We start from the raw sequence: 26,292 nt of genomic DNA, 5'->3' as shown, positions 1-26,292 counted from the left end.
TCCCCTATACCATGTTTCATAAAGGGATAGTTACGATTAGGGCCGGGACTCGATTAAAAAAATTAATCTAATTAATTAGAGGCTTTGTAATTAATTAATCGAAATTAATCGCATTTTAATCGCATATAAATATTTGACCTGAGAACAATGAGAAGTAATTTTTCACATGTATTTTTAGTATACCATTGAATAATGACTGAATACATAAGCTTAATCAACAAAATATTGTTTATTTATTTCAGTCCAGCAGACCAGCGCAATGTTTGCCATTAAGTTTAGCAAAAGCATATTTGTGATATTTGAGGCTCGATGTGCTGCGGTGATACACAGATTCCTTGTTGTACAGCTTGCTCACAACCCTGCTCTTGACGACGCTTCCATTCTTTCGTTTTTTAAAACAAAATTTCCCATCCACGGGGCCAAGCAAAGCGGTCTCATCAGCTTCTTCGTTCATGTTCACTCATGCCCTGCGTCTCAAACAGCTCCCTAGTTCCCTAGTCAGGGCACTGATCAGGACATAAGTCAATGGGCTGACTCCCTGATCAGTGCCCTGACTACTGAACTAGGGAGCTGATTGAGACGCACCCATGTTGTTGTCGTGACTCCGGAGCGCTAGTTGGTGTTCCAGTATAATCGGTCCGTCGAAACTGATTTATTGAAAAACGTTCCGCGGTGCAAAAATAAATGCGGTTAAATTTTTTATTTTTTTTGCATAATTAATTAACGCGTTAAAGTCACGTAATTAATTAATCTTAATTAACGCGTTAAAGTCCCGGCCCTAGTTACAATATGTCATAATTCTCTCCCCTTCCTGCCATTTCAAATGGTATGGCTAAATTTCTTTTGTCAAACTAAAAACATTTTCCCTTGTCCATACAATAAGGGATGCTGTCTTTGGATCCCATTGACTTTCATTGTATGCACAAAAAAGTTCAAGCATTTAAAATATCGTCTCTTGGTTTCCACTGAAGAAATGAATGCAGGTTTCTAACGAGGTGGGTAAACGATAACAGAATTTTCATTTGTTGGATGAACCATCCCTTTAAACAGTTTTTCTCTGGTCCTTTCATCTTGTGGTAATTACCGTCACACACCTTTCCCTGGCCAGGCACTGATGAGTCTTTTTGGACATCGGTGATAAATCCCCCTCGACTGGATTCCGCCCTCCGCTGCTTCCATCTGTAGTAAATAGAGAGTGCGCAAGAAACACTTTCATCTACAGAAAGCCTCATTTCCTCACATTTCCACCTAAATACTTGTCATCACTCACTCTAATGTCCGTATTGGCTCTCAGTGGCAGCGATACCGTGCCCACTTGCCATAAAAAAGGAAGATGCTGATGCAGAGCTTGTGCACAGTGAATCCTACGCCACAAACGCTTCACACTCCGCTGTGCGAGATCAGGTCCCAAGTAAGAACTTTGGCAAGGCTGTATTGTATGCACTGTTTCACAGAGCAGTCTCTTCTGATTTCAGACGACCAGGTTCTTATCTGGCACTTGCAGGGTTGCAGACCAGGCTGTGACGTCTCAGGAGCGGCAGCGGGAGTCTCTCGGTCCCTGACCCGCATGCCTGCTACCATCTGCACCAGTTGCTTGGTGGCTGGTCTGGTCTGGCACTTGAGGACCACCCGCACTTTTCTTTTGTAGCGTCAGCAGCAGTGAGCAAGACAGGCTGCACATAATATGCATAAAGATTCCCTCGCCCTCTTAGCTTCGCTCTCCATCAAAACCTCTCTCATGGGATGCCCATGGTGTAAATAAGGACACTGTTGCCACGAGCGTTAAATATTTTTTTCTGCAGATTCTCTTCTCTCATCATCTACTGACTAGTGAAAGATTGCACCAGTCATCAATCATGAAATCTATTTTAGTTCTATTTATATCTATTGTAGTAATATTTAGTAACATTTATTGTTTAAGTGGTGTATTTTAATACGAAAGTAATAACTATTGAGCAACTGTATCTAAGATTTTTCAGGGGCAATACATTAGCACAACTAATGAAAATGTAATAATTAGTTTATATGTATTTCAGAAATATTTTGCCGCTGCGAGGTGAACATTTTCAGGAAATGTAAAAAAATATTTTAAACTGTTGTCAACATTGATTATGTCAATGTATGTATGGTCATACATGGGCATGTGTCATTAACATTTTACCAAAATCAAGCTCAAATGGAGGTGCAAGGTAGCCTAGAAATCTAGACGCACCCTAGCGGCAGCACATTTAATCTGCCCGCAAGTGTCGTCTAGGAACTCTCAATACCCTTCTGAGCTGTATTCCTCTCAATCTGGACGGGCCAATCACATCGTGTATAGAGTCGGCGGGCGGGGCCATAATGACGACGGCCGAGTTGCATTTGCGTTCTTCTAGTAAACACAGAAACTGGCGAACGGCGGTGGTCTTTCGAATCAGCTTTGACTGCGATTCTGAAAGACTTTCTGAGAAAAGAACAAAGAACGGCACTGAAGTCATTCTTAAAAAGGGAAGATGTGTTCGGAGTTTAGCCGACCGGGTACGGTGAATGTTTAATCTGTCAACAAGCTCTGCTTCACCTTCGTTGCTCTGGATGGTTGTAGCGCTATCCTATTGCGTCCAGAGGGAGTTTGAAAAACAACTGTTTATCTCGCCCCTTGGATTAAGCCCTGTCTATGGTGATTTTCCAGACTAAACATCTTGATGTGGCTCTGGCTTGTCAGGCTAGGTGCGAGGTTTTTGACCAGCAGATTTCTGAGAATATCGGACATATACGTGTTTTGTCCATCATTAGAATGGCATCACATTACGGTTTCATCAGCTTACAGGTTATAATGTTTACTATAGCTATGTGGGCCCTCAGTTTTTACTGTCATTGGCAAAAAAAAAATATTTTATAAAAAAAAATGAAGTGCCACATAGAGGCTATTGAAGACAGGATTGATCTGTCATTGTGTTTGTCATTCTGTCTGTCTAGCTGCTCAAAGTTAATTATGATCAACCTATCAAAGAAACAGTGTGGCGCAATGCGATGCCAGGTGCCAGTGTTTTTTTGCTAGTTTCATCCCAATGCAGTCATATCATTTTTATGTCCAGTGCCTCGTTGTTTTAATAACAAAGGAGCTAGCGCCCATCTGTTCACTTATGGGCATGCTGGTCTGAAACGAGGTGTGTTCAGACGTATTGTTGGCGCGTTGCTATTTTGAGGCAAATGAAAACAACTGTGCCAACTACCAACAAAAACCTGGCAGTATTTTTTGTGTTTTTTAAAGGACGTGTTAGTAATATGCGCTGATAAATGGTGCACCCTCATGCCATTTCAAATGGTATGGCTTAATTTGTTTTGTTGAACTTTTTTTTCCCCTTGTCCATACAATGAGGGATTTTGTGTTTGGATCCCATTGACTTTAATTGAATGCAAAAAAAAGTTCAAGTATCGCACGTATCCTTTTTCTCATCACAAATCACATCGGAAAGGCATTTACTTTCAGTAAAAATTAAGAAAATTTTCTAAATGTGGAAATAAAGTGTTTAATGTTAAATGTTTAATAATAATCATAATAAAAGCATTTCTGTGTTTGTGTGGAGAGCACGCTTACTGCATGACATACAGGCACCGTAGTTCTGTATGACAATTTCAACCCCCTGCCAAATTATTACCCCCCCCCCCCCCTCGTTTAGGTGAGTACCTGATTGCCAAATCCTAACCCCACCCCTAATCCTAATCCCTCCCCCACACCAACTCCTAAACCTACCAATACTAGGGGGGTTATAATCTGGCCCCCCTGCCAGATTATTACCACCCTAATTTTGTGCAGAATTCGGCACAACGCCGGCATGATCCCTTGCATTTACTTTAAATTCTCCAACTTTTTTGGCCATACAGAGATATTGCAAACGGTAAAAGGCCTACTTTTATTTATGTAACCTCACAATAACAACATGATGTGCTTTTTGTAAAATAATGAAAATGATCAAAGATGCACTTGAGCTTGTGACAAAAATGAACCAAAACTCAGCGTATACTTACCTCACAGACATAAGAAATATACCTATAAAGATTTAAATGTCTACTTTTAAATGAACCAATTCAAGTGGACAACAAACTGAAACGTGCATATAGGCGCATCCACTGTGGAGATGATGATTCAGCATCATCGACTTAATCTCTGCAGATGAAAACACAGAAAACATCCTCTTTGGTGTTTTTTTTTACGCCACATTCATAATCATTACGTTTGCTGGTGTGCTGTGGTAAGCTTTAAGCATGCTTTGAGTGCTGATTAAGCTATGTATTATACTGTATAGACCATTAAAGGCTCATTATTATGATTTATGGCTTATTAAAGGTCCCGTTCTTCGCGATTCCATCTTTCAAACTTTAGTTAGTGTGAAATGTTGCTGTTAGAGCATAAATAATATCTGTAAAATAAAGCTCAAAGTTCAATGCCAAGTGAGATATTTTATTTAACAGAAGTTCCCTTTTAAAGCCTACAGCGAACGGACGGTTTGGACTACAGCAGGAAGTGCAGGGCTGTAATGACCGTTTGTTGACTAACCCTCCGCCCACAAGAACACGCAAAATAGGGGGCGTGGTCTCGTTGCTCTTCCACGTGGAGAAGAGCGCGCATTCAGCGCTTGCATCTCCCCGTTATGGTAAGAGGCGGGACCTTTCCGGGCATAATGCGCTAAGCTGCTGTCCAATCACAACACGGGAAGCGCTGGCCCAATCAGAACTCGTTACGTGTTTCTGAAGGAGGGACTTCATAGAACAAGGAAATCATCAGGCCGTTTTTAGGACAGAGGAAACAGTGCTGTACAGATAAGTCAATTGTGTGAAAAATACAGTTTTTTTACACGTGAAACATGAACTCATGTTATATTGCACACTGTAAACATAATCAAAGCTTCGAAGACACACAAAGAACGGGACCTTTAATATAAACAAGCTATTAACGACTGTAATTTGACTAGAAAAAGTCTTTGGTCTAGTGCAGCCCTAGTTAGTTTACATAATGCTAATTTCTGCTTCTTCTTCGCTTGTTTTTTAGATTCAGAGATTCATGTTTTTCTAATGCATATGTGGGCATAATTAGTGTAAATTATGTTTCAAGGAGTGAAATCTTGAACCGTAAATACTGTAGGTTTATTGATGTAAAGTATTCCATCAGTCTGCTATTTCTTTTCAGTAAGTTTAGTGGTACAATGCTCAAATATTTTGTTATGCATAAGTTACGCAGCTGCTGCCCCAGTTATGTAGGTATATTTGGGTAAGGTTGCATCCCCGTATCACACTAAATAAATGTGCCATTACCTAGCAGAGAGCAGGAAATATAGTCAAGCCTCTGGACTCAGAGTATCTTTATGTATGTGTGTGTATTTGAGCAAGAGACAGGAAGGAAGACAGGAGATATTGTGCCCAGACACCCTGGGCTCGGTTAATATTCATGGCGCTGTGAATATGTCGGGAACCTCTGGGGGGTTTCCGGGGGAGAGCATCTAATGCAAGGCGCTTTGAGAAAGGGAATGTCATTACGACGGCCCGTGTGCACTTGACACCATATAAGCACACCTGTTCATTTTTAATCCAATGATTCCACTTCTCAAATACCATTTTGGAGGATGAAAAACACCATTGGTGGTCCCACTTAAGAGTGGGAATCGAACAAACAGTACTTATTCTGTGCAAATGACATATGTAGATTTCCTCAATGCTACTGCTCCTGTTGCAAACATTTTCGCAAGTTTGCCACAAACGCTTTGGATATATGATTGTTTCATGCACAGTGGGAGTGTGCATTGAGATTGCTTGTATGCAATTAGACGCCACAGGACAGTCTCAGCCTGTGGTTAGCTAACTGAAAGAAATATCCAAGGGAGAATACAGACAAAAATTGTCAATTTGTCAAACGGTGACCTGTAAAAAGGGCCAGGGCACTAAAAAGAAATCGCAGTACACAAATGGATTCGTCATAGCATAGCGTAAACTCATGGAAACCATTAAAGAGCGTTTAAAGAAGTTCAGTAGTTAACATTTGCAGTCAAATTTACAAGGCTGTCTGTTTTTATTTTACAAGGGAAGGGCATGTAAAGAAAGTAGCAGACTGATAGTATTGGGTTCACTTTGGGTTTTTTTTCTTCGTTTTATATATATATATATATATATATATATATATATATATATATATATATATATATATATATATATATATATAAGTATAAGTATATATATAAGTATATATATATATATATATATATATATATATATATATATATATATATATATATATATATATATAATATATATATACTTTTGTTAGCATTAGTTCAACCATTAGTCTTCATTAGGAAGATTAGGGGGAAAATGCCCTTTATAAAATGTACAAATATCCCAAAAATGCAGATTTAAAATTGAGCTGATTGAACATTGGTGAGAATATAGCTTCAGAATAAGTTATATTTACAACACACACACAAAAAATATTTTTTTTCCGGACAAGCACATTTTTTACTTGGACAAGTGAATGATTTACTTGTCCGGAACACAAGCACGTGAACATGCTTAATGTCGAGCCCTGCTCACCCTCGTGTTGTTCCAAACCTATGTGAGTTTCTTTCTTCTGTTGAACACAAAATAAGATATTTAGAAGGATGTTGATAATCAAACAGTTGACTCCATTGACTTCCATATTTGTAAAAAATACTATGGAAGTCAGTGGGTGACATCAACTGGGTCTGGTTCATAGAACATTCTTCTAAATATCTTCTCATACAACAACACGAGGGTGAGTAAGTGATGATAAAATTTTCATTTTGGGGTGAACTATCCCTTTAAGACATGTTTAAGGAGGTAGTAAATGTGACATTCACAGGTCTTATTAACACTGCCAAATACCGCCTGTTATTTTTAAGGCTGTGTGAAGAAAGTAGGTGCTGTTTTACTTGATAGAATCAGGCTCATTTTGGTCTTATAATGCCATTTTATTACCTTTTTTTATATATCTGACTGTTATGTTTTATTATCATTAATTGCTGTGTTCCTTTCGGTCAGCGTGGTAATAAAAGGCCCATTATTTCATAAAAACCCTCAAATATCACTGTCGAAAGGAATGAACGAAATAACCACAGAAGGAATGATCGTCAGCATAACCCCAGCCCGCAATCGATCAGTCATTTCGTGGCTGCTGGGTAATTGAAGACAATAAGGCCACAGTCAGCAAGCAGCCAATTACATTAGCCTGCAGAGAAAGAAAGGGAGAAGGACAATAACGTCCATGTAGGAGATGTGTACGAGTGCTGTTGCCTTGTGTTCCCTGTTCTGGGATGATAAAGGCTTCTGACAGCACTTAATGCATTTCAGGTGTTCAAAGAGGACGGCAAATAGTCACAATATATCTCTGAGCGGAAAAGAAGTAGCTTTTGCATTTTTTCAGACTCTTGCTATTCTTTCCCCCCGTGACCCTCAATATTTTTACCTATTTGGCTCGACCTCAGACGGGCGAGGAAAGATTAAAAACAACGGCAGAATTTCAAACAAAAGGATGATCTCCAGGGGGTTATGCTTGTAAAAACATTTCCATCTAAATGCAGATTTGGTATATTTTGCTATGCTTCTTACATTCATTATTTACCCATGTGGGACCAAAGCAATTTTTTATTTCTTAACTCTGAGGTGTAATTTGTTTTTTTAAGGAAGTATCTGCATTTGATTTCTGGTTATTTAATGTGGCAAATTAGATCACGCTTGCACACAAAACATTACAGAAGAAACAATTTTTCACACAGTTGGCACATCTGTATCTGGAGAGCAGCCTAATTTACTACATATCTGTTTAAATGTGTCTGCGATACATGCATAAATGCAATTATAAGTGTTTGCATGCGGGCATTGAGGGCTCGCGGAAACAAAAAGTCATGCTCTGCGGTCTAGGTGCTTTCATTCTCCTCAAGCATGAATTCAGGCAACAGGAAGGTAATTCAGTGCATTTCCCTTATCGCGAGCATGACTTCCCTGGAGATGGAGGACAGAAAGGAAGGAAAGCAAGGGCTTTGAGACAAGATCTGGATGGAATGAGGAGTCAGTCCCCTTCCAGAGCTAAACATGCAGCCATTTATAGTATAATATAATATAGTATATTATAGTATATGTATAATATACAATAGAATATATGAAAAAATATGCAAATACATATTTACAACTTGAATATTTGTATTATTATTAGTATTACATATTGTATATATATTATTGTATATATTGTATATATTATATTATATAATATATATAAATAAAATGCAAATACATATATACAATAAATTAGGGCTGAACGATATTCTGTTTTAACATCGGCATCGCGATGTGCGCGTGTGCGATAGTCACATGGCCGGAACATGCGATGTGAAGGGTAGTAGCCCATGGTGTATTCGTTCTGCGTTCCGCGTGCCTGCACAGTGATTGGTTCGCTGTGCCGCTGCTCACTGCTCACGGCCAAACATTCACTACGAAGAGGATCTGCCACCGAGAAAAAAAAAAAAAAAGGTTCGTACCAGAAATCATCTTTTTGGGACTATTTCGGCTACAAGAAGAAGGGTGTTGAACAAAAAGAGGTACTTTGCATGGAGTGTCAGAAACCTGTGGCCACAAAACAAGAAAACACCACCAATTGGTCTGATCACTTCAAACGGCACCACAAAATTCTTTACGACGAATACAAAGCAGGGCTCGACATTAACGCTTGTCCGGGACAAGTGGATCTTTTGAAGGGACAAGTGAAAGAAAATTTTACTTGCCTGACGGACTAGAGCCTGATTAAAACATAAAATAGTTGGCAAATCACCAAAATGCAAGAATGTTTGTGCATTAATTTAGTGAGTGGCGATCGATAGTGGATACTATATAATGAACTGACAATAACAAGGTGGCGCTGTTGACGCTCGTGCAGCCTCTCGAGGAGAAATTACAACACTTGAGCGTTTTCCTGAATATCATCACGACTGAAAATGACAGTGATTTCATATGACAGTTCCATAAACAACTAATTAACATCCACTTAAAGTCACTTACATTTTAGATGCAATATTTTGTGTTTTTGTTCTATTTCAGCAGTGAAAATCGTTCACAGCAGACCCGTAACACGCCTCACTCATAGCAACAAGCGTGAACGATTCAGCGTTTGAATGAATCGTTTGAATGAACGACTCAGTGACTCACTCATTAAGACGGTCACCTCGTGCCACCTACTGGAGGTTTAGTTTCATGTTTGCACATACTTTCCAACATTTCTTTTTGTCACTTGTAATGAAGCTTGCTTATTACTGAAATGATTATGGAATCGTAATTATTGACTTTAGCCTGGATTGATGGCTCTCAATATAGCAATATATATCGTTGGGGGGAATAATATCGCAATGTAATTTTTTTCCAATATGCAGCCCTAGCCTGACGTGGTCATACTCAATTCTAGTCAGAATATGAGTCTGAAACTGCTCCATTGGGCTGTGATTATGGGGCGTGTTTCAACCAAACCAGGAAAGACATCAATTGGATAGACCTACAACTATGGCTACAACCAATCAGAGCAACGAAGCGACGCATTGTCAAATGTCAACATAGTTCAACTGCACTGTGTTGCCAAGTCCGCGTTTTTTCCCCCTGCGGGTTGTTTTCTAAGTCAGCGGGTTGAAGCGACTATTATGTGATATATAGACCCATGAGTGTGAATTTTAGCAGGCAATCTTGCCAAAATAACACACATTTTACCCCCCAAACACCATTTTTCCCCTGGAGAACCCCCCGAGAAGCTATTGTTTAGGGCAAGTAGTTGGCGGGTTTTGTTGTAAAAACTTGGCAACCCTGTCTGGACGCGCGATGGAATACATGATCTTTGTCGTTGTTGTAAAAAAATAGAATAATTGAATGATACACAGAGTACTTACCCAACATAATCATCATCTTTAAGAGAAATTGTGAAGGTGAATGCATATACAAACAAGCTCTCCGTTTAGGATTCGAAAAAATATAATCCAAGCCTCTTTGATGACGTGCATGATTACGTTACTGTTGATCATCGGTCCGTCATCGTCTAAAGCCCGTCCTGATGATTTCATTGGTCCGAACAGTTTCTGTTCGGGGATAATTACTCCTCTATGGAGCAAGGCCAGGCCGAACTGCCCGACCTAAAAAAATTGTGGGCGGGGCTAAGTTCGACTGGCATCCAGGCTAGTGCAGCCCTACAATAAATATAAAACAATTGTTGTTTAGTATTATTATTATTACAAATGTTACATATAATGCAATATTCTTTCTTTGTTTTACACATATATATATATTATGGAGGACCAAACCTGAAGATATTAAAAATAAACAAATAAATATAAAGAAAGAAAGAAAGAAAGAAAGAAAGAAAGAAAGAAAGAAATATGTATTAATAGGAAAATAAATGGGGTCAGCATGGGTACCTTGATTGGTCTGTGGCTATGCAGCCCCATATGCAACAAACTGTGATGCACTGTGTATTCTGACACCTTTCTATCAGAACCAGAATTAACTTCTTGATCAATTTGAGCTACAGTAGCTCATCTGTTTGATCAGACCACACAGGCCAGCCTTCATTCCCCAAGTGTCGTGCATTAGTGAGCCTTGGCCACCCACCCTGTCGCAGGTTCACCACTGTTCCTTCCTTGGAGCACTTTTGATAGATACTGACCACTGCAGACCAGGAACACCCCACAAGAGCTGCAGTTTTGGAGATGCTCTGACCCAGTCGTCTAGTCAACACAATTTGGCCCTTGTCAAAGTCGCTCTAATCCTTATGCTTGCACATTTTTCCTGGTTCTAACACGTCAAGTTTGAGGACAAAATGTTTACTTGCTCCATAATATATCCCACCCACTAACAGGTGCCGTGATGAAGAGCTAATCAGTGCTATTCACTTCACCGGTCATAATGTTAAGCTGGATCGGTATATACAGCTCTGTATATATATATATGTTACTGGGATTTTCATGCACAACTATTTCTAGGGTTTAAAAAGAATGGTGTGAAAAGGGAAAAACATCCAGTATGTTGCAGTCCTGTGGGTGAAAATGCCTCAGTGGTCCAAAGTACTTTTTTTGGATGAAAGCAAATTTTGCATGTCATTCAGAAATCAAGGTGGAGAAGGAAATGCCAAAATGCCTGAAGTCCAGTGTCAAGTACCCACAGTCAGTGATGGTCTGGGGTGCCATGTCAGCTGCTGGTGTTGGTCCACTGTGTTTTATCAAGGGCAGGGTCAATGCAGCTAGCTATCAGGAGATTTTGGAGCACTTCATGCTTCCAACTGCTGAAAAGCTTTATGGAGAGGAAGATTTCGTTTTTCAGCATGACCTGGCACCTGCTCACCGTGCCAAAACCACTGGTAAATGGTTTACTGACCATGGTATTACTGTGCTCAATTGGCCTGCCAACTCTCCTGACCTGAACCCCATAGAGAATCTGTGGGATATTGTGAAGAGAAAGTTGAGAGACGCAAGACTCTCAGACTCAAAGATGCTATTTTTTAGAAGGACCTGTGTATGTATATATATATATATATATATATATATATATATATATATATATATATATATATATATATATATATATATATATATATATATATATATATATATATAATATTCTTTACATATATAACACACACATACAACCTTTCGTTGACCACCACTAGTGATTGTGGGATCCTCAGCACAAATTCGAACCTTTCCTCTCGGCTAACCGATTTGCTTCGTAACATGTTTGTGAAGATTTGTGCCTTGATTCAACAAAAAAATTGTAGGTCCATTTACCCCTCACATTGATGTTGTCAAGCACTTGCTCTCTAGCGTTTTCACCTATGTACAGCCAATTTCTGTGGGGACAGAGTATAAGTGCCATTCCAGGCTGCAGTTAGACAAGAGGGCTGCCATCATCTCTACCAAGATATCCGCTTTTACTCCCAGCAAATAACTGTTGCCTGTTAGAGAGGACATTATCCTTCAGGCTTTAAATAAATGCCATCATAGATGAATTTATGCCTTCATATTTACGATAAATATGCCCCCAAACAGCATGTTTAGGTAATGATGCTGTTTGCTTTCAAATTTAGATTTAACTGTGTTTGTAAAAATATGTAGGTCCAATAACTGAAAAACTGAAAGGGGGTTATAAGGCTAAAGGCTTACAATTTGATCACCTAAAATGAGATTTTTAAAGAACAGTTATGTATCACTTTGTTTTTTATGTTGATATCATATGATTTAGTCAGTGAACAACCCTGGCGTTCTCCAAGGTGACTAATCAACATGCCTCTGATTGGATGTTGCATTCATATGCTCAACAGAAATAAATGTGATTGGTTTTTAAATGGAGCAAATCCACTGTACATGTAAGGCCACAATAGACGCTTTTCATTCAATGCACATATCGCTGTAATCTTGACAGCCATAATAGATCTAGCTTAATCGTGTGGGTAAATTTTTTTGAAATTGGGGGACTTTTTGGTTAATTTTAGTTGCATTCTTAGCCCTTCTTAATTTCCAACCCTGATACGTAACTCTTGGCCTTCATACTACTTATTAAAAGTATCCAGAGTACTCTAAAATGATTAAATCACTTAATAAATAAAAGCACTTAAAAGTCAGGATAGTGCAATCTCCCACACCCAGCTTCCCAATCTCTATATGTAATTATGATGGGGAGTTGTTGGGCTGCGATAGATGAAATTTCCCTGAACTGTTAGGAGACTCCATTCTTTACATTTAAATCAAATCAAATAACGGCAGGGCAAGGCCAGACATGAGGTGCTAGGCAAAAGCCCACTCTAATGAAAATAAATCAATGAATTTTTGTGCTCGCACTGAGAATAGTCGGCACCTCTCTTCCTCCGCCTTACCTCATGTCATTCATTCAATCTGTCTTACAGCAATTATATTCTCACCTCCCCATATGCAAGTGAGATGGATGTCTGGATGCCACATGCATTGTGATGAGCTATAATGCAAGTGTTCGTAATAGGAATTGTGTTTCACTTGGGGATGAGAAAGAGACGCTATAGTGTGCTATGCTTGGGATTTTCCGTCTATGCATCAACCGCCGTTTTGCTCATGCCTCCTATTGATTTTTATTATTTTTTTTACCTCTGAGGCAAAAAAGATTATTACTAGTGAAATGACTATATTTGCCTGTGCGGTAACTGCTGCCAGGGTTTGCTGAATTTATGTCATACTGTAAATAGGGAGAGTATGAATAATGAATTGTTTACTATTGTATAATGTATTAATATTGATTTGAGCAAAATAACTATGTCTCTCGAACAGCACAAATCTGTATTTTGCCTAGTTTTATCAATAGTAGAAAGTAATGCATTATACAAATAGTATACACTATCATTCAAATGCTTGAGGATTTTTAAAAAAATATTTATGTCCCTTGTGCTCACCAAGGCTGCATTTATTTGATAGTAAAAACAATAATATTGTGAAATATTCGTACCATTTAAAAAATACCTGTTTTTTATTTTAATATATTTTAATGTTTATTTATTTCTGTGATGTCAAAGCTGAATTTTCAGCATCATTACTCCAGTCTACAGCATCACATGATCCTTCAGAAATCAGTATATGCGTTACATTTTTTTGGAAACTGATATTTTTCTCCCAATTTTATGCACCCTTGCTGTAAAAGTATAAATTTATTTAAAGAGTAAATATTACTGACCCCACAATTTTTAATGTCTTGAGTCATGACCTCATCATATGAATTCTTCACGTTTTATTTAATTTACAAAGGATTAGTCATTTTTACTATACAGAAAACAAGACATGGATGAAACCATGCTGTGAAATGGCTGATGGCGCAATACACTCACCTAAAGGATTATTTGGAACACCTGTTCAATTTCTCATTAATGCAATTATCTAATCAACAACCAATCACATGTCAGTTGCTTCAGTGCATTTAGGGATGTGGTCCTGGTCAAGACAATCTCCTGAACTCCAAACTGAATGTCAGAATGGGAAAGAAAGGTGATTTAAGCAATTTTGAGTGTGGCATGGTTGTTGGTGCCAGACGGGCCGGTCTGAGTTTTTCACAATCTGCTCAGTTACTGGGATTTTCACGCACAGCCATTTCTAGGGTTTACAAAGAATGGTGTGAAAGCTCACCAAAATTGGACAGTTGAAGACTGGACATGTTTTAACTGAACTAATTATTATTTTGTTATGAACATTTAAAGAGTAGTGTAAAGGAGGCCAGCTAGTAGTTGACTTTAGCCTACTTGTTAAAGCGTCCAACTCTCATGCAGGCAGATCCGGGTTCGAGTCCTGCTTGGAGTGGGTGGTTCTAACATAGGGCTGGGCGAAACAACGATAATTATCACGATATAATTTTCTCGATAAGACTATAACAACAGTTTGATAAATTCTCGATATAATGCTTACGCGCTATGCGTAATGCTGCGGGCTTCTGGGTGCTGCATGTGCTGTTGTTTGTGTGTGTGTGTGTGTGTGTGAGAGAGAGAGAGAGAGAGAGAGAGAGAGAGAGAGAGAGAGAGAGAGAGAGAGAGAGAGAGAGAGAGAGAGAGAGAGAGAGAGAGAGAGAGAGAGAGAGAGAGAGAGAGAGAGAGAGAGAGAGAGAGAGAGATATGCACGGTGAGGCAAGAGAGGGGGAACTCAACATTTTTCTTAACTTAAAATTTTTTAGTGTTTTACTACTTGCACAATTAAGTAATGATATTATTGATATACAGTGTAGAGTAAAAAAAAGGCTTACCACAATTAATGTTGTAATAAATAAATCTACCTCAGGTGTAATAAATTGTTCACCTGTTTGGGAAGTGTTTGTCATGTTTTGACAATAAAGGATAATTTAAAACCACAGTTAACTGTCTGTTTTCTACATCTTTCACTCAGGAGCAAAAATATGCCTTTAAACTTTAAAGAAATAAAGATTTTACATTTATTGTGATATTTATCGATATCGACTGATATGGAAAATTATATCGTAATCATTTTTTTGGGCCATATCACCCAGCCCTATTCTAACAGGAGGGGTTACATTGGTGCCGTGACCTCGGATGGGAGTGAGGTTTAGGGGGGTGAGTGTAACGGAGGCCAGCTAGTAGTTGTGCAAGTAAACCTCACCCTTCTGCCCTCAAGAGACGCTCTAGTGACTGACGCTAGAGGTTGCAGCCTTTAGCCTCCTTGTTAGAGCGTCCAACTCTCATGCCGGCAGACCCGGGTCGAGTCCCGCTTGAAGCGGGCAGTTCTAATGGGAGGGGTTACAGTAGCATATAGTACAATACACTTGGTTTATTGCGCCATCAGCGCAAATATAGATAAATCTATTCAATTTCTATATTAGTTAATGCACATCCATGCTCTTATTTACTTCAGAGTAAAATAGCAGTGACCTGGAGAAAAAAGGAAATAGATTTTAGTATACATAAATGGAAACACCTGAGCACACAAATAGTCTGAATTCCATTGCAATGTGGGATACAGTACTTAGTGTAGTAAACTCTAGTGTAGTCAACTCATATATGGCTCATGCTAAATATAGTAGTTGAATACTATGATAAAAATAGCATGGCTAGTCAGCTATCAAAACATGGCACTGTTGTTTGCTTTTTGCCTTTTTTTAAGATTTGGAATGAGCCTCTTTTTTAGTAAGGTATTTTTTGCAAATTCTTTATATTATATGATTATTTCTTGTTCATTTCCTTCTGATTCAAGCTTTGACCAACAGCTTCACGTTTATTATTGTGCCTATTGAGAAACTTTTCTTATTAAAATGCTCAAATATGATCCGTTTTGTTGTCTTTCCTCTTTTCTCAGGCATGGTGAGCTGTGACACTGTGGTGAACATGCGTAAAGTGACTCACCAGAGGGTCCAGGAGCCTCTGTCGGGTATGGCTCTCCTGCCGTGTGTTTTCACCTTGCGCCCGAGTCCTTCTCAAGAACCACCCCGCATCAAATGGACCAAACTGTGGGGTCAACGTGGGGCAGATGGCCTACAAAAGCAGCAATCGATTCTGGTGGCAAAAGACAATATAATCAAGGTGAAGAAAGCCTTCCAGGGTCGCGTCACCTTGCCGGGATACCCAGAGAACCGCTACAATGCCAGCTTGGTTCTGACAGGCCTGCGATCCAGCGACTCGGGAATGTACCGCTGTGAGGTCGTAGTCGGCATTAACGACGAACAAGATACGGTGCCTCTTCAGGTCACGGGTAATGTAGCGCTCCACAGAATGCTAATACACGCAGCTGTGATTATAGTAATTAGATTCACAGTTGACTTCTTTCTTCTTAATGTTTTGTGTTTTGTGCAAAACTTGTCTCGCAATTAACTTCCCTTTTCAGCGGTTTTGCAGGCCTCTGGGTGAAACGCGCTCGCCGAATGACTTGATATAATATTTAATCTGAAAAACTGGTGTAATTACAGTCCTCATTGCTGACGATTGGTTTTCCTGAACATCTGGTGGTGTTTTCCATCAGATCAGACCAAGGAGGCATGGACCAAACAGCTGCTGCATTTTCTACATGCTCAGATTTATGCCAAAACCTTGATGAAGTTAGTTAGACTTCATTCGCTGCCGATATGCACTGCTATGCTTGCGTTGGCATGAGGCTTTGGAGTGGAAATGTGCATGGGACGACTTCGTCAAACTGAATTTTTCAATTTCAGCACAAAAACCTGCGTCTTGTTCACTAAGCAAACTGGTTTAACTAGGTGCTAAATGCACTCCAGTGACACTCCATTTAAGTCAGTAAAAATATAAAATAAATAAAAGATAAATAAATATTAAAAAACTATAGTTTGGAGTAAAAATAGTATAAAGGGGTAGGAACAAATAAAAAAACTTAATCCATTTTTATGAATTAAATTTAACAAAAAAAGAAGAAAAGAAATATATATATATACAAATTTGATGAATGTTGACTAAATGGCATCCAGCAGGACACGAAATGGACCAGTATGATAAAGTCATAATTTCTGATTGCAAAACCTAACATGGATTACTTCTCTGAACAGAGAGTGGCTCTTAAGGCTCTTAAGGCTCTGGAGATACCAGTGCATTATTAATACTGTAAAAGCGAATACTCATGTACTTTTTCTTTCAAAACAGAAACCGCCTCCTCTGTGCGTTTGAATGGTTAATTAGTTCAAGCTCACCAATTAAAGCATTGAAACTAAATTCCCATTACTGTTGCAAGCTTTTATGAAAATCGCAATAACGCTGTCAATAAAGGCCTTCGCCAGCCATAGACATTTTCAGACCTAGTGTTACAACATCATTGAACACAAATACTCAATAATGAAGGGAACAAAACAGGAAATATTTAATGATAGCAATCCATGTTATAAATACGTCCTCAGAAAATATTCTCGATTGTTGCACATATGTGAAGTCTAATTAAACAAAGGTTGCATTATTTAACAAAATAAACGAGTGACCTTTGCTAACCTACAGATATATAGTGATGTATTTCAAACATTCAGCAACAGTTTAGCTAACTGGTTATATTTCTGACCCTCCGCGGATTATGTCTTTGGGAAATGAGATGTGAAAACTCTGACCCCTTTTTTTAACAAGAAGCAACATCCCTCAGTGGACGAGAGTCCCACATATCTCATCCCCAGATGTTTTTCATAGACAGTGAATATTTTTAAAAGCTCAGAGCCTGTCCTGAACTCCAATGGGAAGCAAAAAAGAAGCAGGACGAGAAGAGGAAGGAAGGAAGGAAAGGAAAAAATGAAGGAGACGTCTTTCTCCCATGCCCCTTTGAAGTGGGGCGTCATGCGTAGCTGGCACGGTTGGGTAAGAAACAGGCCGTATTGCTCAGGAGACTAAAATCTTTCCCCTCAAGACGTCGTCTGAAGTGTTTCACTATAAATTGGCCCACCTAGCTTTGAGGATTTTCCTTTGTCCCTTTCATGTTTGTTCGTTCTTGCGGGATGGCAGCCGACAGCTGAGGTTATAGACGTGGGGTTCGGAGTAGAGGACGAATGGGACTACAAACCGATGCGATCTGGGAATAGCAGACGGACAGTTCAAAAGCAATCCCGGGAATCTTATTTCTTTGTATAGTGGACTGGAAATCCGTCCTCTAACTGGTCAAAGAACTGGTGCTGGGATCTCATATCTTACTTCTTTTGTTCTGTCTTCCTGTCTGTTGTCAATCTCAGAGGATTGAGGAATGGTGGAAACAAAGTGAAATTTAGGAAATACAGACATTTAGTTAATCACAAGAAACTTGCATCAAGTTACACACGTATAATTGCTGTTTACACTGGGTATAGTGTACAGGTATATTTCCCATCATGCACTTCACTATCAGTTTTTTTGTCACACAGGAGTGGTTTTCCATTACCGCGCACCCCACGACCGCTATGCGCTGTCCTTCTCAGATGCCACAAGAGTTTGTCGGGAGAACTCTGCGACCATTGCCACACCGGCCCAGCTGCAGGCCACTTTTGATGACGGATACGACAACTGTGATGCCGGTTGGCTGTCGGACCAGACTGTGAGGTCAGAATGAGATTAGTCTTTTTTTTTGTGAACCATAATTGGAGATGTGCATGTATATTTAAGATCTCTTTGAACATGTTTGTGCAATTGCGTTCCGAATCGCAACATTCTTTTTAATTATTTATTTAATATTTGAATATTGTTTTATTTTATTTTTAAAGGGAACTTTATGTAAGAAATATATTTCAATGAATCATAAAATGGCCCTGATATGTCACTAGACATTAAGAAATCATGTTAATTTCAAATACTTATATCACTGACTACAGTAGTCCGGCCAGGATATTGTCCTTTAAAAGTTGTTGTTTGCAGCCCTCATCTGATGTTGATGTTGACATGTTGTGTTTTGGCCTGAAGCTCCACCCTCCACCTATCTACCAATCACGAAGTCAGTAGTGTTTCGGCATTTGCGTTGCCAGATCAGCTCTAGTTACCTCAGTTACCTCCTGCTGGATCCTGCAGCCTATCTGGCATCCTAGAGTCAGGGTGGGAAGGGGGAGAGGGTGTAGTGATTAGAGTACCAGTTTTGGCCACAATCTTACATACACTTCCTTTAACATTTTATTTAATGTATTTATATTTATTAAAAAATAGGCTTGACCCCGAATAGTCGAAGATTCGATGCATTGATATGCGGAGCCAGATTCGACCACCGATCTCACAGTCAAATCTTCACGGGTGTTAAGAAACGAGGATCGGGGGATGCTCAATATTTTAAAGATGTGGCGTGGCCCTGAGCTTAGTGTCCGATGTGCGACCCCTTTAAGGGCGTTGAGCTTCGCAGTGCCTTTAAAATTCAAACACATTGTTTTCAATGAGTTTCCACACCGGTGGCAGCATTCGGTGCCTGTCCGAGGCGACTCAGGAATTTGTTTAAAATCCTGCCACGCCACAGAGCGCCATTTCAAGGTTTTATATTAAATGTATATTATATTTCCCTCAAAACGTTAATGTACACTCTGATTTCACTCTGTGCTACAAGATACATCCATCGTGCAGCTCTTCTGTCAGAAGTCGATTCCAAATTGAGCTTGCACGTATATAATCTTCGCGTTCGGTGTGAGATACCTAAAACACGCCGCTGAACTTCATGTCCGGTATGCACCCCCTTAAGGCACAATCGGCTTAAGAACGTGCATGTAAACGCACTCAAAGTGTTCTTTTCCTCTCTAGGCAGGTTTTTTTTAAGTTTATTTATCAAAATGTTCTTTTATATATTTGTCTGATGTTCTGTATTTCGATCGCGGCTTTAACATGTTATGAGAAAACAGTTTACGAATGTTTACCCATCACATTACCTTTTATTTAAACCTAAATAAGAAAGCCATTGTCAGTTCGTCTGTCAGTTGGCAGGCATTTTTGGTCGCTTTATTAAAAGTTGTTGCTGTATACAGTGTGTTAAGGAAAATAGAAATAGTTTTACCCTTCTGCTGACTGTCGTGCCCCTCCCAACCCATTCACACACACACAGATTATTTGACTATCAGTCGACTATAGAAAGATTAGACAATTCTGTTTTAAATGTGTAGATCCTTAGTCGGGGACACCCCTATTAGAAAATGTACATGGCAATGTAATTTTTTTAATATTTTATTTAATTACAAACGTCTAGTATTTTATTTATTATAGTTGCACATGAACAATGAAAAAAATATACAGGTTACAGGCAGAGCTTGACAGTTACACGTTTGAATTATATATATACATTTTTCAGTTGTAGTCTTTTAAAAAGGCATTTGAACTAATAAACTAAGTGCAATGTATTGTTAAAAGTATCAATGTTTGGATACATATCGATACTGAAATATCTGAAACATTTCCAATACTCATTTACCACAGAATAGATACTCAATACCAGCTGCTCTTCTCTTTCTCCCTTCTCTCCGACAGCGAATTGACACACAAACCTGCCTCCCCCATTTACTCGTTTAATTTGCTCTGGATTAATATCGTTGGTGTTACATGACTTGAATTTCACTGTGCCGTAATTGTACTCGTTCCTGCAGATTTTGTGCTCACACCCAAATTTGTTTTCGCCACTTATTGCGCTTAAACAGTCAAATACACACAAAATAATGTAAAAATGTCGGTCTTGGCGAGTATTCACGTAAACACAGTTAGTTATGTTTTAGGTGAACATAAAACAGTTGAGAAAGAAAATGCATGTGTAACAGTATAATGTATCCATGTGTCAGGTCTTAAAGTGAGAGCAGCCTAATATACCTGCTGCCAAATTATGAGATAATATTAAAAATATCTAACTGACTGTTTTTCTTATGGTAACGATGTCAAAATTGTGGCCAATGAGAATGCTGAGTGGCTAGGTACTTTGGAAAACCACTAGCCACAAAAAAAAGTTAATGTCAAGCTTTAGTTTCAGTTCTATAACATAAATAGTATAGGTATATGATAAAAAGTTTAAAACACTTTTAGTTTACAAACTTTGCTGACCAGATTCAGACACATGCACATATTTGGCAGTATAGAAGTCTTTGAACATGTTTACATAAATCTGTTCCCCAGGGAATCTCTAAATCTTCCTTTTAATGATACTATTAAAAATATGACTTTGTAGATCAGAACATATTAGACAAGAATTTGAGCTGCCTTGCAGAAAAATTGCCCCCCCCCCCCCTGGCATGAAACAGAATAATGCAGCTTTCTTCCAAAGGAATCCGGGGCTCAAAGTGATTTAATAATCTGCCGCTCTAATTAATCGTAATATCTATAATGTATTGACAGTATTACAGCACCGTTTCTTCAGGCTTGCCACTTCTCTGTGGCTGAACGTCAGGCGGCGATTGATTTCAACATTCATATCTACTGCATATTGTCAGCTCATAATTGAACCGGGAAGCCTGGCCCTCACCGCTTTTCCCTCCCTGCTTGGAAGAGCTCTAATTGGGCCATCTCCAGAGAAGTTTGGCTACACATCAGTGAAGATGCAAACGCACAATTAGCGCAAGTGTATGGAGACATCAGAGATCTCTAGACTGGGATGGAAAATATGTAGGCTGTTTAAATGGTTTTATATAACTGACTTCAATATTTGGGCCATGCAAGAACCCCCATTGCTAGTTCTCTTTGGAAACCCTGGAGTGCCGTTATAATCTCTTAATCAGACTTTAGCCGGCACCCCTGCGCCTTGCAAATCGATGCGCTTTCGAGTAATTGCACAGTTTATCTTACTCACTCCTCCCCTCCTTGGAAATAATTCCTGGTTTATTTTGGCTCCCTACCCAGGTATCCCATCCAATCCCCTCGGCCTGGCTGCTACGGCGACAGGGAGGACTCACCTGGCGTGAGGAATTACGGAAGCCGAGCCCCCGATGAGATGTTTGATGTGTACTGCTTTGCCAACAGCCTGCAAGGTACCACAGATGCCTTCAGTTACAGCTCATTCATCCAAAAACTGTGTCTTTAAATGTCCTCATGAGCCTCAGATGTCGTAGATGCATGTACCTGCTTGTTTCTCAACTCCCAGAACACCTAAGTAGGTCACCATCCTTTCAGCTCAGCCCAACGGTTTATGCCACAACTTTTTTAAAGTGCACATCCATGTGTTTCAGGCAGGAATGCCAGTCCTGTCTCCTACTGTGAAGTATTATTCCAAACTTAAAAGTTTAATGCCTGGCATATTCACTATTTTTTAAATTTATAAAATATTAAAAAGATATATTATTTATTTGTTTGTTTGTTTGTTTATCCAACCATCCCTTCCTCCCATCTATCCATCCATCCATCAGAAGAAGAAGAAAAGAAATAATATTGTTTTGTTCTTTTTTGTATTACTTAGGACTTCTAATTTGTGGTGATATTTTGTTTTATTTTATTTTATTTATTTATTTATTTATTTGTAATTCATTTATTTTATTTTATCCAAACATCCAGATTAGAATAAGGAAAATAAGAAATTAAAATGTCAAGAATATGAAATGCACAAGTACAGAAGATAAATGGTTTACAAAGTACATTATATAAAGGTTTTGAAAAGGCATTGAAGGATTTTTTGGTTACATTTTTTTTCCAGTTCTTTTCGAGTTTTAAAGTAATAACTTTGCTATTGTGAAAATAATTAATCACAAGATTAATCACCACTTTCCCTAAAAAAACACTTCAGCATTCAACTTAACACCAGAAAAAAAGTTGTATAAATATTAAAATAAATTTAAAGTGTACAATACTCTTTTAATGGGTTTTAATGCAATTACCTTTTTAATGGGAATTGCATTCATGTATTCTTTAGGCAATTTTGTAAGTATGCAACCAAATTTAGTTTATTTATGAGGTTTATTTATAGTTCTCATGTTGCAAACAGCATCATTCTAATGAGAAATTGGCACTTATACATAGCATGTGCTCTTTGTCTTTCCTCTCTCTCCAGGTGAAGTATTCCACACCAGTGTGCCGGAGAAGTTGAGCCTGGCATCTGCCTCCACTCACTGCCACACTCTGGGAGCTCAACTAGCTACAGTCGGGCAGCTTTACCTAGCCTGGCAGGGTGGCCTAGACCGCTGTGACCCCGGTTGGCTGGCCGATGGCAGCGTGCGTTACCCTATCAACCTGCCCCGGCGTAACTGTGGAGGGGACGAACCAGGAGTACGGACGGTTTACCACAACCCCAACCGCACCGGCTTCCCAGAAACTACCGATCTCTTTGATGCCTTCTGCTATCGAGGTCTATTGAACTAGTGGCCGTTCTCTGTTTCTGAACAGGCATATACTTTTAGGTTTTGTGACCTCAATGATGAGTTGAAGAAGCTTTCTTTTCCCACTTTAAAACTTTCATAAAGAATTCTCTTACATCTGTTATATCCTTTTGGTAGCATATTTCAGAATAATTTATAGGCGCAACATCAAGAGTTTCACGAACATTTGAAAAATGTAACATATGAGTATTAGGTTAAATTTGTTTCCCGGACGGATATCTCCTTTGTAGTTTTTTTCTGTCAATGCTACTATTAACGAGACTATCTTACTCTTTCAGAGAAAAGTTTCGAAGAGCATGCGGCGATAATCCACAAGACCCTAGAAAACTCCACTCTGAACTCTTCAAGCGAAGAAGAAATGCAGCTCCAAAGGAACGGAGTCTTCCCCGAACCTTCAACTTGGACCGGTCTGGTCGATCTTGAGAAGGAAGATTTCAAGTCCATCATAAACAACGAATCTTCTGAAATTTCAGAGGAGCATGTCGTAATTCATCTTGGGCCTGAAGAAAGGTCTGTAGACTGGGAAGACAATCCTAAAGATGTTGTTGAGAATCTTCAAGGAGGTTCGGCAAAAGAGGAGACCGATGATCCTGATGGTCCCTATGTATCTCCTGACCCGTCCGCAACTACGCCTTCCTCCTCTACGCAAGCTCAGACCAGCAATAGCGTCATTTCCAACTTTGTGAACACAATCATGAAGCCATTTAGGTACTGGACCGGGACGGGAGAGCCTCAGATACCAGCCACAGAGTCCAGTCTCTACAGAGGAACCTCAGAAATGGTCCCACCTGTCAGGATGAAGCCAAGTAGAGGGAAAACAAGCAACGGAGGTGCTGATAATGCCATTGTGGAGCCAAATACTAAGGGATATTCATATAACCCTTCCTCATCAGATCCAGAGGAAGAGCTCTTAGAACAGGAGAAGGAAGTGGTCCTAGTGGCTTCACAGCAGGAGATAAAGAGCCCAAGCAATTCTCATATGGATCATCCATATTCACAGACCTTCACAGGCAGTATCACTGGACCATCCAAAGGTATGATAGGCTCATCCAGAGTTTAAGCATATAAAATTATTCTATTACAAAAAGTAAGTGTTTCATTTTTTGGATGATTTCTATTGGTGATATGTCTATCACTCATTTGTGATATAATTTCCTTAACAAAGAACACATTTGTTACTGTGTTCAAGTCTAAAAGTGGCCATAGTTGAAAAGATTTCCATGAATGCAAGTGAATAGAACAAAGAACACTATTAAATTTGTTGTGAATGGAAACAAGGAAAGCAGTACAGTCTGTTCAAAATACCATACTTAAATTCCTACATTATTTTTTTGCTGTAAATTACTGGAAGGACTTTTTTCAGTATTACTTCAATTGAACTCAGGTACACATTGAACATTGAACCACATTTCGGTTCTTCTAACCTATCAAATATGGCGTCCACTTGGTGCAAAAATGCCCTCAGCATACTATGTCCTACAACAACTTGCAGTTGAATTTTTCATTGTTTCTGAAGAAAAACAATATGGCTGCAAATGGTTCTTTAGGTGCAATCCATCGAAGTGGAAGGTTGCCGACACAACTCCTTCTCTGGAATACGAGAGTGGGAGGGTTGCAGTAGAGGTCACAGCGCTGAGATGTATTCCTGCTTCCTGCTCTAGGGCTATTAATGGATATCAATGTCTGTCAAATCCATGCCAAGTAAAGCTGCATAGTAGGAGAAAGCAAAATGGGATCCAACCTCTGAAAATTTAGACCGTTGCAAGCCTTAGGCTGGGATTGAAGCATGTCTAACTGGTGTGGTTTTAGCATGATGGGTTTTTGGCAGCAGTCCGTCCTCAAGGCATCATCAGTACAAATATCCTCCCCGCAAACCAAATTCAACAGGGAACATTAATGTTTAATGTCGGGTGAAAATCCAGCTTTAGTCAGCATGCATTATTTACTTCCGAATCTAATTAATGTGCTTTGGCCAAAACCGCAGGCACCGCCACAAACTCCAAGTCTCTCCCAATTATACAAGGCATGATCATCGCCAGAGACGAGGGGTGTGTGAGAAAAGACACTCTAGACTGAATCTGGCTGTTTCTCTTGGTTTTTCCTCCAGCAGAGGTCATTTAGCAGAGCTCGGATTCACTGACTATTTCACCCTTCGCTGCATGCTACTCCGTCTCTCCCCTTGTTTCGAGTTGCATTACATGGAAGCTGTTAAGAATTCAGAAAATCCAGCCGTCTTTTATGTAAAGTCGCTGCCCATGTGCCTTGAGTTCCAAAAACTGTATACAGATAAAGCTGTGCTATGTAGAAATTGGGACTTTTTGTCTTATCATTTGTACTTTATATCTCCCAAATGGGACTTTTCAACTATGACTTTTGCAACTTTATATCTCTTAAATATGACTTTGTATCTCAAAATTAGGATCTACATTAATCAGAAATGCTAAAGCTCACACTCACAGTTATGATTTGTTCACATAACGTGGGCTGTAGCACAATGAAACAAAAAATCACCTTGAACAATTACTATGTAAAAGTCTTTTTTTTTAGCTTTTTTGTGGATGCCACAGTCTAAATATTGTTTGGGCCAACTGTATATGGGTATTTCCTACTCAACATAATTAATAGGTTTGAGTAGAGCAAACTCAAATTAAACAAATTAGTTCAATCAAATAAACTTTCATGAGTATTTAAACTTTCTTTTTCTTTTGAGTTCACGGAAATTACACATTTTAAGGAATCAGAATTGTTTTATTGTTTTGAGTTTTATGAACTTATTTCTTTAAATTTAGACTAAGTTTACCTGAAACTGGGTTGAGATTTCTGTTTCCAAGCATGCCTTGCCTTGACACTCGAAAGGGAGAATACATGGTAAAATTAAGTGTTATATAATGATTTTGTGTAAGATTAATCTTATGTTGGGGATTTTCTTACACTGAATTTCTTAACTTGAAAAGATTTAATGTAACTGAGTTCTGCAGAGTTTACCAGTCTTGTTTTAATGGAAGAGGCTATTTAAGTAACTGCCTTTATATATCACTTTAATACCATCACAGTCATGTGATG

At 39.0% G+C, this 26,292-nt stretch overlaps 1 protein-coding gene across 1 annotated transcript in view; it reads left to right on the top strand.

Annotated features, from left to right (window-relative positions):
• Positions 1–26,292, top strand: part of ncanb (neurocan b) — a 142,931-nt gene that overhangs the window by 38,451 nt on the left and 78,188 nt on the right. Inside the window, exons 3-7 of the mRNA XM_067415880.1 lie at positions 15,825–16,217; positions 18,346–18,520; positions 21,764–21,891; positions 22,905–23,198; positions 23,508–24,263. Coding sequence (XP_067271981.1) covers positions 15,825–16,217; positions 18,346–18,520; positions 21,764–21,891; positions 22,905–23,198; positions 23,508–24,263 — 1,746 coding nt within the window. The remainder of the gene's footprint in view (positions 1–15,824; positions 16,218–18,345; positions 18,521–21,763; positions 21,892–22,904; positions 23,199–23,507; positions 24,264–26,292) is intronic.

This window comes from Pseudorasbora parva, chromosome 14, assembly GCF_024679245.1.
Source record: "Pseudorasbora parva isolate DD20220531a chromosome 14, ASM2467924v1, whole genome shotgun sequence".
NCBI lineage: Eukaryota > Metazoa > Chordata > Actinopteri > Cypriniformes > Gobionidae > Pseudorasbora > Pseudorasbora parva.
Note: the sequence above shows the minus strand (reverse complement) of the source record. Positions and strands in the feature narration are given on the sequence as shown.